Source organism: Telmatherina bonti, assembly GCF_933228915.1.
Source record: "Telmatherina bonti genome assembly, contig: SUPER_12_unloc_1, whole genome shotgun sequence".
NCBI classification, from domain to species: domain Eukaryota; kingdom Metazoa; phylum Chordata; class Actinopteri; order Atheriniformes; family Telmatherinidae; genus Telmatherina; species Telmatherina bonti.
Window position 1 is genome coordinate 285,711 of NW_027634818.1, and position 15,467 is coordinate 301,177.

A 15,467-nucleotide genomic window follows, 5' to 3' on the forward strand; every position below is an offset into this window, starting at 1 on the left:
AACAACAAGCCCAAAGGGAAACAACGAGCCCAAAGGGAAACAACAACAACAAGCCCAAAGGGAAACAACAACGAGCCCAAAGGGAAACAACAACAACAAGCCCAAAGGGAAACAACAACGAGCCCAAAGGGAAACAACAACAACAAGCCCAAAGGGAAACAACAACAACAAGCCCAAAGGGAAACAACAACAACAAACCCAAAGGGAAACAACAACAACAAACCCAAAGGGAAACAACAAGCCCAAAGGGAAACAACAACAACAAACCCAAAGGGAAACAACAACAAACCCAAATGATACGTGAGTATTACTAAAGACTTAGTAAAGAATGACTAAATATTAAAGAATTTAATGATGGCCTCATCTATGGTTGATATCATTAAAAGATTTGGTAGAAAATCTCTGCAGTACAAGTGTAGATACAGAAAATATTAAAAGAATACTTTCAAGTCAAATATATACCTTCATTTGGAAAGACAAATGTGTCGGCTGTTGCACTTGTAGCACAGCATAAGACTGAAACAAACCAGAAAAAAACAAAAACAAAACCTAACTTGGATTACTTGAAGCTGTGTAGATCTCTTTATCTCGGGGAAAACCAGTGGAAGTCTGTCTCATGTCTTATCAGATTACTTATGGGAGGACCTACTAGAGATGTAACAAGTTCACTGCGAGGCGAGCTCCACTTGGTGGTGGAATGGTGGTTTTAATGTATTGACAAGTTGCCATGATAATAAAATTGATACATCTTCAGATTCAAGAGCTTTATTAATCCAGGAAAAACATGTTTAGTTTGCCAAAGGAAACATAAAATAAAAATATTTAGCGATAAATTCGACACCATGAGCATCTTATTAGACCCTAATGGTGCAGCAGGCGCCGCTGGTACCGAGCCCGGCCAGGTAATGCTGGTGCTGAACAGCGGGTGGAGGAATCCACCTCCCGACACCATCTGTCCCATTTATAAACCATCACAAAGACATAAAAACCTAGTTCAGAGATTCAGGCTGGCTTTATCATATTTTTGTAGACAAAACTAAATTTACAGGAAAATTCAGATATGATCAAGTTCATCACATTATTTATCCGATCCAAAAGAGGAGAAGCGTTCCAGCCCCCACACCTCCGCTTGGTCCTGAGAGCAAAGAGTCCTTCTGGATCCGGTCACCGGACCACACAGATGTCCAGGATGCAGAATCTGGCCCTACAAGTGGGGCAAGGGACTTTACTGGACAACCAGGTTTCTGGTCTCTGCTGGTCTTGGCGGCTGGCGAACCATCGACCCAGACAGGTCAAACACCACATCGGTCTGCAGAAACATTCCTGACACTCGGACTCATTGTGGACTCCTGAAACACACATCAGTCCTGTTAATGGAGACATTCTGACAGCTGTCCAGTCCTGCAGCCAGAACTCGGGAGTCCAGGATATCCAGGAGGTCCAGGAAGTCCAGGAGGTCCAGGAAGTCCTGGAAGTCCAGGAAGTCCAGGAAGTCCTGGAAGTCCAGGAAGTCCTGGAAGTCCAAGAGGTCTTGGAAGTCCAGGAAGTCCTGGAAGTCCAGGATGTCCTGGAAGTCCTGGAAGTCCTGGAAGTCCACGACGTTCATCTCTGGCGGAACCGATGGAGACCAGGGACTTGGCGTCTCGGCGCCGATGGAGACCAGGGACTTGGCGTCTCGGTGGACTTTCTTTGGTTAATTCGAAAATAATTATTTTATTGCGACTTGATTCAGACTCCAGCTGCTTCTGGGAGTTTTCTGCCGCCAGGAACCAACAGTTCTGTCCGAGTGGAAGAAGAAAACCGAGCCAGAATCTTTCACCTTCATCCGTCTCCAGATGAAGAGTGGCGGGGAGCTTTCCAGCAGCCATGGCGGCTCAGCCGGACCACTCCACCGCAGCTGAAACGCCTCTGAGAGCGCGACCTGGCGAGCTAACGCTAACGTCAGAGAAAATAATGCGCCTCCTGTCAGTACGTGTGACGCCCCAGCTCACCACTTCCCGGCGGGGCGACAAAACCCGATCTACGCCGCCCTCCCGATGCTGGAACAGCGAACTTCCTCTTCTGCACCCTGCTGCCTGGAGCCAAAGGCATTCTGGGAAAAAGCGAAGTGCACGTCGCTACGTGGCCATTGGAGCGTGGAGTTGTGGAAAGCTTTAAACCCGGACAGAACTCGGCGCCGCTGTGGCGACCAATCCACACGTTGACGTGTGCAGACCCTTAACTGGACCAGTTGGAGGTACCTGCTGGGAGACAGAGTCGGACCAGCTTGATGCGGGCTGGGACTTGCATACAGCCGATGCAGAGCTCCACCTCCTGTGGAAGACAGAGCTGCTGAGTCAGCGGTCCGATGGGGAGGCGGCGTGACGCTGCGGCCCCTACCTGTCCGCCTGCGAGGGCGTACGGCGGGTTCAGCCCCACCTGAGCCCTGAAGGTTTCCAGGAAGAGGTCGCTGATGGTCTGGTGGATCACCACGCGGGGAGACACTCTGATGGGAGCTCGGAGCTTCTCTCTGAAATCTGAATAATCTGTGGAGATGATTCTGGAACACAAGAAAGGTTTTGGTCTCGTTGGACGTTTTGGACTCCAGCACCTGATAGACGGCCAGACGTACCGGAAGCCGAAGGCTCGGACGGCGGGGTTGATGCTCTCCACCCGCAGGGTCAGCAGCTCTATCGGGGTGCTGGAATCTGGACTCAGCTCGTGCTGCCTGGACTCGGTCACGGTCACATGACACTCCGTCTGCAACGCCATGTGGATGTAGTAGGTGGTCACCTGGAGACAGACAGCCAATCACATGTCCTGAAGGTCTGCAGGTGCAGGAACAGGGACCCCATGTTCCCCAGACCCCCTACCCTACAGGACCCGGTCCGCCAGACCCCCTACTCTACATCCAGACCCACCTTTGTCACCAAGATCCAGACCACCCAAATCCAGACCCGCTTTCATCACCCAGATCCAGACCACCCAGATCCAGACCCACCTTCGTCACCCAAATCCAGACCCGCTTTCAACACCCAGATCCAGACCACCCAAATCCAGACCCGCTTTCATCACCCAGATCCAGACCACCCAGATCCAGACCCACCTTTGTCACCCAAATCCAGACCCGCTTTCAACACCCAGATCCAGACCACCCAGATCCAGACCACCTAGATCCAGAACCGCTTTCAACACCCAGATCCAGGACTGCTTTCAACACCCAGATCCAGACCACCTAGATCCAGGACCTGCTTTCAACACCCAGATCAAGACCACCCAGATCCAGACCACCTAGATCCAGACCTGCTTTCAACACCCAGATCCAGACCACCCAGATCCAGACCTGCTTTCAACACCCAGATCCAGACCACCTAGATCCAGACCTGCTTTCAACACCCAGATCCAGACCACCTAGATCCAGACCTGCTTTCAACACCCAGATCCAGACCACCTAGATCCAGAACCGCTTTCAACACCCAGATCCAGACCACCCAGATCCAGACCCGCCTTCATCACCCCGATCCAGACCACCCAGATCCAGAACACCCAGATCCAGACCTGCTTTCAACACCCAGATTCAGACCACCCAGATCCAGACCTGCATTCCTCACCCAAATCCAGACCACCCAAATCCAGACCCGCCTTCAACACCCAGATCCAGACCACCCAGATCCAGACCCGCCTTCATCACCCCGATCCAGACCACCCAGATACAGACTTGCATTCCTCACCCAAATCCAGATCACCCAGATCCAGACCTGCCTTCAACACCCAGATCCAGACCTGCCTTCATCACCCAGATTCAGACCACCGAGATCCAGACCACCAAGATCCAGACCTGCTTTCAACACCCAGATCCAGACCCACCTTCGTCACCCAGATCCAGACCCGCTTTCAACACCCAGATCCAGACCACCCTGATCCAGACCAGCCTGATCCAGACCACCCAGATCTAGAACCGCTTTCAACACCCAGATCCAGACCACCCAGATCCAGACCTGCTTTCAACACCCAGATCCAGACCCACCTTCGTCACCCAGATCCAGACCCGCTTTCAACACCCAGATCCAGACCACCCAGATCCAGACCCGCTTTCAACACCCAGATCCAGACCACCCTGATCCAGACCAGCCTGATCCAGACCACCCAGATCTAGAACCGCTTTCAACACCCAGATCCAGACCACCAAGGTCCAGACCACCCACATCCAGACCCGCTTTCAACACCCAGATCCAGACCTGCCTTCAACACCCAGATCCAGACCCGCTTTCAACACCCAGATCGAGACCACGCAGATCCAGACCCGCCTTCAACACCCAGATCCAGACCCGCCTCCGTCACCCAGATCCAGACCTCCCAGATCTAGAACACCCAGATCCAGACCCACCTTCGTCACTCAGATCCAGACCCGCCTTCAACACCCAGATCTAGACCTCCCAGATCTAGAACACCCAGATCCAGACCCACCTTCGTCACCCAGATCCAGACCTGCTTTCAACACTCAGATCCAGACCACCCAGATCCAGACCCACCTTCGTCACCCAGATCCAGACCACCCAGATCCAGACCCACCTTCGTCACCCAAATCCAGACCCGCTTTCAACACCCAGATCCAGACCACCCAGATCCAGACCCGCTTTCATCACCCAGATCCAGACCACCCAGATCCAGACCCACCTAGATCCAGAACCGCTTTCAACACCCAGATCCAGGACTGCTTTCAACACCCAGATCCAGACCACCCAGATCCAGACCACCTAGATCCAGAACCGCTTTCAACACCCAGATCCAGGACTGCTTTCAACACCCAGATCCAGACCACCCAGATCCAGACCACCTAGATCCAGACCTGCTTTCAACACCCAGATCAAGACCACCCAGATCCAGACCACCTAGATCCAGACCTGCTTTCAACACCCAGATCCAGACCACCCAGATCCAGACCACCTAGATCCAGACCTGCTTTCAACACCCAGATCCAGACCACCCAGATCCAGACCTGCTTTCAACACCCAGATCCAGACCCACCTTCGTCACCCAGATCCAGACCACCCAGATCCAGACCCACCTTCGTCACCCAAATCCAGACCCGCTTTCAACACCCAGATCCAGACCACCCAGATCCAGACCCGCTTTCATCACCCAGATCCAGACCACCCAGATCCAGACCACCTAGATCCAGAACCGCTTTCAACACCCAGATCCAGGACTGCTTTCAACACCCAGATCCAGACCACCCAGATCCAGACCACCTAGATCCAGAACCGCTTTCAACACCCAGATCCAGGACTGCTTTCAACACCCAGATCCAGACCACCTAGATCCAGACCTGCTTTCAACACCCAGATCAAGACCACCCAGATCCAGACCACCTAGATCCAGACCTGCTTTCAACACCCAGATCCAGACCACCTAGATCCAGAACCGCTTTCAACACCCAGATCCAGACCACCCAGATCCAGACCCGCCTTCATCACCCCGATCCAGACCACCCAGATCCAGACCTGCATTCCTCACCCAAATCCAGATCACCCAGATCCAGGACTGCTTTCAACACCCAGATCCAGACCACCCAGATTCAGACCACCCAGATCCAGACCTGCCTTCAACACCCAGATCCAGACCTGCATTCCTCACCCAAATCCAGATCACCCAGATCCAGACCACCCAGATCCAGACCTGCCTTCAACACCCAGATCCAGACCCGCCTTCATCACCCAGATTCAGACCACCCAGATCCAGACCCGCCTTCATCACCCAGATCCAGACCCACCTTCATCACCCAGATCCAGACCACCCAGATCCAGACCCGCCTTCATCACCCAGATCCAGACCCACCTTCGTCACCCAGATCCAGACCACCCAGATCCAGACCCACCTTCATCACCCAGATCCAGACCCACCTTCGTCACCCAGATCCAGACCTGCTTTCAACACTCAGATCCAGACCACCCAGATCCAGGACTGCTTTCAACACCCAGATCCAGACCACCCAGATCCAGACCACCCTGATCCAGACCACCCTGATCCAGACCCGCTTTCAACACCCAGATCCAGACCAGCCTGATCCAGACCACCCAGATCTAGACCCGCTTTCAACACCCAGATCCAGACCACCCTGATCCAGATCAGCCTGATCCAGACCACCCAGATCTAGACCCGCTTTCAACACCCAGATCCAGACCTGCCTTCAACACCCAGATCCAGACCCGATTTCAACACCCAGATCGAGACCACGCAGATCCAGACCCGCCTCCGTCACCCAGATCCAGACCTCCCAGATCTAGAACACCCAGATCCAGACCCACCTTCGTCACTCAGATCCAGACCCGCCTTCAACACCCAGATCTAGACCTCCCAGATCTAGAACACCCAGATCCAGACCCACCTTCGTCACCCAGATCCAGACTGCTAAGATCCAGACCCACCTTCATCTCCCAGATCCAGACCCACCTTCATCTCCCAGATCCAGACCCGCTTTCAACACTCAGATCCAGACCCACCCAGATCCAGACGCACATTCGTCACCCAGATCCAGAACCACTTTCAACACCCAAATCCAGACCACCCAGATCCAGACCGCCCAGATCCAGACCCACCTTCATCACCCAGATCCAGACCCGCTTTCAACACCCAGATCGAGACCACGCAGATCCAGACCCGCCTTCAACACCCAGATCCAGACCCGATTTCAACACCCAGATCCAGACCACGCAGATCCAGACGCACATTCGTCACCCAGATCCAGACCCGCCTCCGTCACCCAGATCCAGACCCGCCTCCGTCACCCAGATCCAGACCTCCCAGATCTAGAACACCCAGATCCAGACCCACCTTCGTCACCCAGATCCAGACCTGCTTTCAACACCCAGATCCAGACCTGCTTTCAACACCCAGATCCAGACCACCCAGATCCAGACTGCTAAGATCCAGACCCACCTTCATCTCCCAGATCCAGACCCGCTTTCAACACTCAGATCCAGACCACCCAGATCCAGACGCACATTCGTCACCCAGATCCAGAACCGCTTTCAACACCAGGATCCAGACCACCCAGATCCAGACGCATATTCGTCACCCAGATCCAGAACTGCTTTCAACACCCAAATCCAGACCACCCAGATCCAGACCACCCAGATCCAGACCGCCCAGATCCAGACCCACCTTCATCACCCAGATCCAGACCACCCTGATCCAGACCACCTAGATCCAGGCGCTCATTCATCACCCAGATCCAGAACCGCTTTCAACACCCAGATCCAGACCACCAAGATCCAGAGCACCCAGATCCAGACCACCCAGATCCGCACCCACCTTCATTACCCAGCTGTCGGTGACGATGACTCTGGCTCCAGGAACGCCACTAGCGAACTTGTCTATGCGTCTGAACTCTGTGTTGATGCTGGTTGCCATGGAGCCCCAGGTGGAGTCAGGTAAGTGGACGTGGGCCTGCAGGGCTCGGCTGATGGGGTGATGCTTCCAGTTCCAGCAGGACCAGTAGAAGACCAGCATCCAGCTGGACAGGTGGAGAAAGGAGGACAGCAGGAGGAAAAGGCTCCACCTGCTGCTCACCTGGTGGAGAACAAAGAGGATCATCATCACCATCACCATCGTCACTATATCATCATCATCGTCACCATCAACATCATCGTCATCAACATCATCATCACCATCATCGTCACCATTAACATGACCATCATCACCATCATTGTCACCATCATCATCATCACCATCATCGTCATCACCATCAACATCACCGTCATCAACATCGTCACCATCAACATCATCATAATCACCATTATCACCATCATCATCACCATGATCATAATAGTCACCATCATCATCATCGTCACCATGATCATCATCATCACCATAAACATAACAGTCACCATCGTCGTCACCATTAACATAACCATCATCATCGTCGTCACCATCATCACCATCATCATCAGCAACATCGTCACCATCAACATCACCATCATCACATCATCATCATAATCGACACCATCACCATCATCATCGTCACCATCATTACCATCATCGTCACTATTAACATGACCATCATCACCATCATCGTCACCATCATCATCACCATCAACATAATCATCACCATGATTGTCACCATCACCATCACCATTAACATGACCATCATCACCATCATCATTATCATCACCATCATCGTCACCATCATCATCACCATCACCATAATTGTCACCATCACCATCATCATCACCATCAACATAACCATCATCATCAGCGTCACCATCATCATCACCATCAACATCACCATCATCGTCACCATCAACATTACCATCATCGTCACCATCAACATCACCATCAACATCACCATCATCGTCACCATCAACATCACCATCATTGTCACCATCATCATCATCACCATCAACATCATCGTCATCACCATCAACATCACCGTCATCAACATCGTCACCATCAACATCATCATCACCATGATCATCATCATAATCACCATCACCATCATCATCACCATGATCATAATAGTCACCATCATCATCATCGTCGTCACCATGATCATCATCATCACCATAAACATAACAGTCACCATCGTCGTCACCATTAACATAACCATCATCATCGTCGTCACCATCATCACCATCATCATCAGCAACATCGTCACCATCAACATCACCATCATCATCGTCACCATTATCATCATCACGATCATCACATCATCATCATAATCGACACCATCACCATCGTCACCGTTAACATCATCGTCACTATTAACATGACCATCATCACCATCATCATCGTCACCATCACCATCATCGTCACCATCAACATCACCACCATCAACATAATCATCACCATAATTGTCACCATCACCATCATCATCACCATCAACATAACCATCATCGTCAGCGTCACCATCATCATCACCATCATCGTCACCATCAACATCACCATCATTGTCACCATCATCATCATCACCATCAACATCATCGTCATCACCATCAACATCACCGTCATCAACATCGTCACCATCAACATCATCATCACCATGATAATCATCATAATCACCATCACCATGATCATAATAGTCACCATCATCATCATCGTCGTCACCATGATCATCATCATCACCATAAACATAACAGTCACCATCGTCGTCACCATTAACATAACCATCATCATTGTCGTCACCATCATCATCAGCAACATCGTCACCATCATCGTCACCATTATCACCATCGTCACCATTATCATCATCACGATCATCACATCATCATCATAATCGACACCATCACCATCATCGTTACCGTTATCATCGTCACTATTAACATGACCATCATCACCATCATCATCGTCACCATCATCATCATCACCATCATCGTCACCATCAACATCACCATCATCATCATCATCGTCACCATCATCATCACCATCATCACCATCAACATAATCATCACCATGATTGTCACCATCACCATCATCATCATCATTATCATCACCATCATCACCATCATCATCACCATCACCATCATCACCATCATCATCACCATCAACATAACCATCATCATCAGCGTCACCATCATCATCACCATCATCGTCACCATCAACATTAGCATCATTATCATCATCGTCACCATCAACATCACCATCATCGTCACCATCATCGTCACCATCAACATCATCGTCACCATCAACATCATCGTCACCATCAACATCACCATCATTGTCACCATCATCATCATCACCATCAACATCATCGTCATCACCATCAACATCACCGTCATCAACATCGTCACCATCAACATCATCATCACCATGATCATCATCATAATCACCATTATCACCATCATCATCACCATGATCATAATAGTCACCATCAACATCATCATCATCGTCGTCACCATGATCATCATCATCACCATAAACATAACAGTCACCATCGTCGTCACCATTAACATAACCATCATCATTGTCGTCACCATCATCACCATCATCAGCAACATCGTCACCATCAACATCACCATCATCATCGTCACCATTATCACCATCGTCACCATTATCATCATCACGATCATCACATCATCATCATAATCGACACCATCACCATCATCGTCACTATTAACATGACCATCATCACCATCATCATCGTCACCATCATCATCACCATCAACATCACCACCATCATCCTCATCATCGTCACCATCCACATCACTATCATCATCACCATTAACATGACCATCATCACCATCACCATCATCATCGTCATCACCATCAACATAACCATCATCATCATCGTCATCACCATCCACATCAACATAACCATCATCATCATCGTCATCATCGTCACCATGATCATCATCATCACCATCAACATCATCACCATCATCGTCACCAACATCGTCACCATCAACATCACCATCATCGTCACCATCACCATCGTCACCATTATCACCATCATCACCATCATTGTCACCATCATCATCATCATCGTCACCATCATTATCACCATCAACACCATCATCATCATTATCACCATCAACACCATCATCATCATCATAAACATCACCACCACCATCATCATCACCATCATTATGGTTGTCACCATCAACACCATCATCATCATCATCATAAACATCACCACCATCATCATCGTCACCATCATCATCAGCTGATATAATGGCCGATAAGTCCATTCACCAGAAAAAACTCCAAAATATCACTCAAGGCTAAAACACTGCATTCTAAGCTCATTCTTAAACTCATATCTACCTGTTCGACACCATAAACTATCTGAATTATTCACTGATCTAAAAAATGTAAATCCGGTTTTCTTATTCCACAGTGCCGACACACCGTCACTGTTTTATCAGCTGACCTCTTTCCTTCTTCATCGTATCTGACAGGAAAACCCAAGTGTTCCCACACAGGAACCGGGGCGTTCAAGTTCCTCCGCTCGCCATGACCACGCTGCACTTGTGTGGAACGATTATGCACGCAGCTTTCTTTTATGTTTATTTTTTTCATATCAACCCACGGATCACGTGTAGATGCTGATCCGAACGGATCGCGGATCAATGATGATCCGTTTCACCACTAATAAGTATTCAGAAGTTGTGTAAATGGCACGCAGCCACCAACTTTCACACACGCTCATGAGGCTAAACACTAAGCACTACTTTCCTTGCTGCAAAACATCAAGTTTTCCTCCCTCTGATGACTTTCCAGCCTCATAGCTGCAGGTGTTTTGGGGGCGCCTCTATAACAATTAAAGTCGTCATTTTCAAAGACACTGTTGGAAAAAATAGCCGTCAGATTATGGCTATTTTTAGAGATTCTGACGATAGTCGCTATTTAACTTCAGCATCGTCTGTCCTGTCCTGGCAGGCCGCTCCACCTCCTACGGCAGGCCGCTCCACCTCCTACGGCAGGCCGCTCCACCTCCTACGGCAGGCCGCTTCACCTCCAACGGCAGGCCGCTCCACCTCCTACGGCAGGCCGCTCCACCTCCTACGGCAGGCCGCTCCACCTCCTACGGCAGGCCGCTTCACCTCCTACGGCAGGCCGCTCCACCTCCTACGGCAGGCCGCTCCACCTCCTACGGCAGGCCGCTCCACCTCCTACGGCAGGCCGCTTCACCTTCTACGGCAGGCCGCTCCACCTCCTCTGGCAGGCCGCTCCACCTCTAACGGCAGGCCGCTTCACCTCCTACGGCAGGCCTCTCCACCTCCAACGGCAGGCCGCTCCACCTCCAACGGCAGGCCGCTTCACCTCCAACGGCAGGCCGCTCCACCTCCAACGGCAGGCCGCTTCACCTCCAACGGCAGGCCGCTCCACCTCCAACGGCAGGCCGCTTCACCTCCAACGGCAGGCCGCTTCACCTCCTACGGCAGGCCGCTTCACCTCCTACGGCAGGCCGCTCCACCTCCTACGGCAGGCCGCTCCACCTCCAACGGCAGGCGTCTGTCCTCAGCCTCTCAACATCGGCACACCAACATTGTCAGAATGGGTGGGGCATTTTCCAGGAGATCTGATTGGTCAGGAGGTGGAACTTGTGTACACATCGATCTCCCAGAACGTGACCAGAAGGTTGGCCATTCAGTTACCATGGTGATTTAGTCCGGCAAGAACAGAAGCAGTGTTAGTACAGAAACCCTGAAATTACCTCCACCATAGGAAATCCAGACCTCTTCTCTGTTTTTACAGGTGTTTTCAGTACCTGTACAGGGTGGGAGGAGCCTACCTGCTCAGCGGATCCCAGGGTCTTTTCTGGAGCAGCGACACACATTCCCAGGTAGTAACCTGCAGGGATGCAAACAATGACTTCAACAGGTCGCACCTCCTCCACGCGCATGCCTCGTGGATCCCGAGTCTAAACCCGAGTTGATCCTGAGAATACACCTGAGGGAAGTAATTCTACAAAATGGCAGAACAGAGAAGACCTCCCTAGGGACAGACTGGTTCTGCCTAGGAACAGACCGGTTCTGCCTAGGGACAGACCTGTTCTACCTAGGGACAGACCTGTTCTGCCTAAGGACAGACTGGTTCTCCTTGGGAAATACTGGTTATGCCTAGGGAAAGACTGGTTCCACCAAGGAACAGACCGGTTCTGCCTAGGGAAATACTGGTTCTGCCTAGGGACAGACCGGTTCTACCTAGGGACAGACCGGTTCTGCCTAGGGACAGACCGGTTCTGCCTTGGGACAGACCGGTTCTGCCTTGGGACAGACCGGTTCTACCTAGGGACAGACCTGTTCTGCCTAAGGACAGACTGGTTCTCCTTGGGACAGACCGGTTCTACCTAGGGACAGACCTGTTCTGCCTAGGGACAGACTGGTTCTCCTTGGGAAATACTGGTTCTGCCTAGGGACAGACCGGTTCTCCTTGGGAAATACTGGTTCTGCCTAGGGACAGACCGGTTCTACCAAGGGACAAACCGGTTCTGCCTAGGGACAGACCGGTTGTACCAAGGGACAGACTGGTTCTCCTTGGGAACTACTGGTTCTACCAAGGGACAGACCGGTTCTCCTTGGGAAATACTGGTTCTGCCTAGGGACAGACTGGTTCTACCGAGGGACAGACCAGTTCTACCAAGGGACAGACCGGTTCTACCAAGGGACAGACCGGTTCTCCTTTGGAAATACTGGTTCTGCCTAGGGACAGACCGGTTCTCCTTGGGAAATACTGGTTCTGCCTAGGTACAGACTGGTTCTACCTAGGGACAGACCGGTTCTCCTTTGGAAATACTGGTTCTGCCTAGGGACAGACCGGTTTTCCCAAGGGACAGACCGGTTCTCCCAAGGCACAGACCGGTTCTACTTAGGGACAGACCGGTTCTACCTAGGAGCAGACCGGTTCTGCCTTGGGACAGACCGGTTCTACCTAGGAGCAGACCGGTTCTGCCTAGGGACAGACCGGTTCTACCTAGGGGCAGACCGCTTCTGCCTAGGGACAGACTGCTTCTGCCTAGGGACAGACTGCTTCTGCCTAGGGACAGACTAGTTCTCCTTGGGAAATACTGATTCTGCCTAGAGACAGACTGGTTCTACCTAGGGGCAGACTGGTTCTCCTTGGGAAATACTGGTTCTGCCTAGGGACAGACTGGTTCTCCTTGGGAAATACTGGTTCTGCCTAGGGACAGACTGGTTCTCCTTTGGAAATACTGGTTCTGCCTAGGGACAGACCGGTTCTCCTTGGGAAATACTGGTTCTGCCTAGGGACAGACCGGTTCTACCTATGGACAGACCGGTTCTACCTAGGGACAGACCGGTTCTCCTTTGGAAATACTGGTTCTGCCTAGGGACAGACCGGTTCTCCTTGGGAAATACTGGTTCTGCCTAGGGACAGACCGGTTCTACCTATGGACAGACCGGTTCTGCCTAGGGACAGACTGGTTCTCCTTGGGAAATACTGGGTCTGCCTAGGGACAGACTGGTTCTATCTAGGGGCAGACTGCTTCTGCCTAGGGACAGACTGCTTCTGCCTAGGGACAGACTGCTTCTGCCTAGGGACAGACTTGTTCTGCCTAGGGACAGACTTGTTCTGCCTAGGGACAGACTTGTTCTACCTAGGGACAGACTGGTTCTCCTTGGGAAATACTGATTCTGCCTAGGGACAGACTGGTTCTACCTAGGCGCAGACTGGTTCTCCTTGGGAAATACTGGTTCTGCCTAGGGACAGACTGGTTCTACCTAGGGGCAGAGCAGAGTGGACCAGTACGGTGATACTGGTCCTCCTCACATGGTACTGGATGAAGCCGACGTCCTCGCTCCCCAGCCACGAGCCAAACACGTTCTGGACCGTTATCCCCGCCGCGCGGAACTCGTTGGGTGTGAAGATGAAGCAGAGCGCAAACACAACGTAAGCCAGCGTGAAGGAGAGCTCCGGGCTGTCCATTTTCACCGCAGTCACGGAGACACACAACTCTTTCCGCATTGCTCTTCTTCTACCCGTTCTGGCAGCAGCCAGAGGATGTGGTGGCTGCTGCCCCCTGCTGTTCGCAGAGGTGTACTCCTCAGATACCTGAAACAGGTTGGCTCCCTTCTTCTCTGATCAAACGAAACAAACACATTCATTTGTCCATCAACATGCAGTTTTCAAAGACTTCCCGGGAAATTCTGTATGGAAAATATGGATTCATGGACGAGCATAGACAGAACTAGAAGCACTGAGAGCATAGATCACCACCAAGTCATGGGGTCCCTGAGAAAAACCACAAAGGCCAAATAACCCACCCAGTAACCAGCCTCATGCCAACACTCTTATAATAACAACAAAAGCGCCTTTCAAGACTCCCAAGGACACTTTACAACATTCAAAGTAAAAACACTTCAAGTTATCAGATAAGGATGGAGGGGGGAGGCTGTGGATGGTCTAAAACAAGGAGTTTGGACTGGATATGGCGTGATACAACAGCAGTGCAGTTGCTGCAGGATGGACATGATATGAGGAGATCTTAGGAATAAAATGTGTAATAATTGTAAAAGTGTCAGCTTTTCAAATGTTGTATAAATGCTTAATTATCAGGCCAACATTGGAAATAAGAATGTGTCCTTCATATTTTGTCTGGTGAAATAAAAGTTAAATAATTAAATTGATTGAAATATTTTTAAATATTGGTCAGAAATGTGATAATACTGCATAAAAAACTGTATCTGAAAAGATACAAGATATGTTTTCTGTTGGTTTTGTGGTTTAGAAATGTGAATGTCAGTTTATTGTTACAGTAAAAACAGATTTTCATTGATTCCTCCAGCCCACTGTCCTCATCCTCCTCCTGGCAGTTTACATGCTGCTGTCTGTCATGCCACAGATTCTCACCACAATACAGTGTATATTCTCTCTTGCAATGTAGTTATGAGGGAAGCAACTGCATGCATGTTGTAACCATCCTCTACACTGCTGTCTTGTGATATCTTCACCCACAGCATGGACCTCTGACTTTGAACCTGATTGTCATAAACTCTCCACCTCCAAAGAGAGAAAACTCCTTAATAGGA

General features: G+C 50.6%; 1 protein-coding gene across 3 annotated transcripts; it reads right to left on the minus strand.

Moving 5' to 3' along the window:
- Positions 1 to 830: 830 nt before the first annotated feature.
- tmem129 (transmembrane protein 129, E3 ubiquitin protein ligase) lies at positions 831 to 14,375 on the minus strand. Of its 3 annotated transcripts, XM_079250636.1 has the most exons (7): positions 14,160 to 14,375; positions 12,212 to 12,270; positions 7,294 to 7,551; positions 2,612 to 2,772; positions 2,380 to 2,539; positions 2,241 to 2,313; positions 831 to 1,349 (listed from the first exon to the last, which is right to left on the minus strand). In XM_079250636.1, the coding sequence occupies exons 1-7, from the start codon at positions 14,362 to 14,364 to the stop codon at positions 1,165 to 1,167; spliced, it is 1,101 nt and encodes a 366-aa protein (XP_079106762.1). In that variant the 5' UTR covers positions 14,365 to 14,375; the 3' UTR covers positions 831 to 1,164. The 3 variants fall into 3 exon arrangements, with proteins under 3 accessions (XP_079106762.1, XP_079106761.1, XP_079106760.1); XM_079250635.1 differs by having other exon boundaries at positions 2,241 to 2,539; XM_079250634.1 differs by having other exon boundaries at positions 2,380 to 2,772.
- Positions 14,376 to 15,467: the final 1,092 nt, after the last annotated feature.

Bases quoted from the DNA above. Each gene is read 5' to 3' on its own strand.
- tmem129 (XM_079250634.1), bottom strand. From the start codon at position 14,364: ATGGACAGCCCGGAGCTCTCCTTCACGCTGGCTTACGTTGTGTTTGCG. The intron at 12,271-14,159 runs GTAGAACCAGTC...GCATCCCTGCAG, and splicing joins CCACTCTGCTCTGCCCCTAG to GTTACTACCTGGGAATGTGT. The intron at 1,350-2,240 runs GTACCTCCAACT...TGTGTGTTTCAG, and splicing joins CCGACTCTGTCTCCCAGCAG to GAGTCCACAATGAGTCCGAG.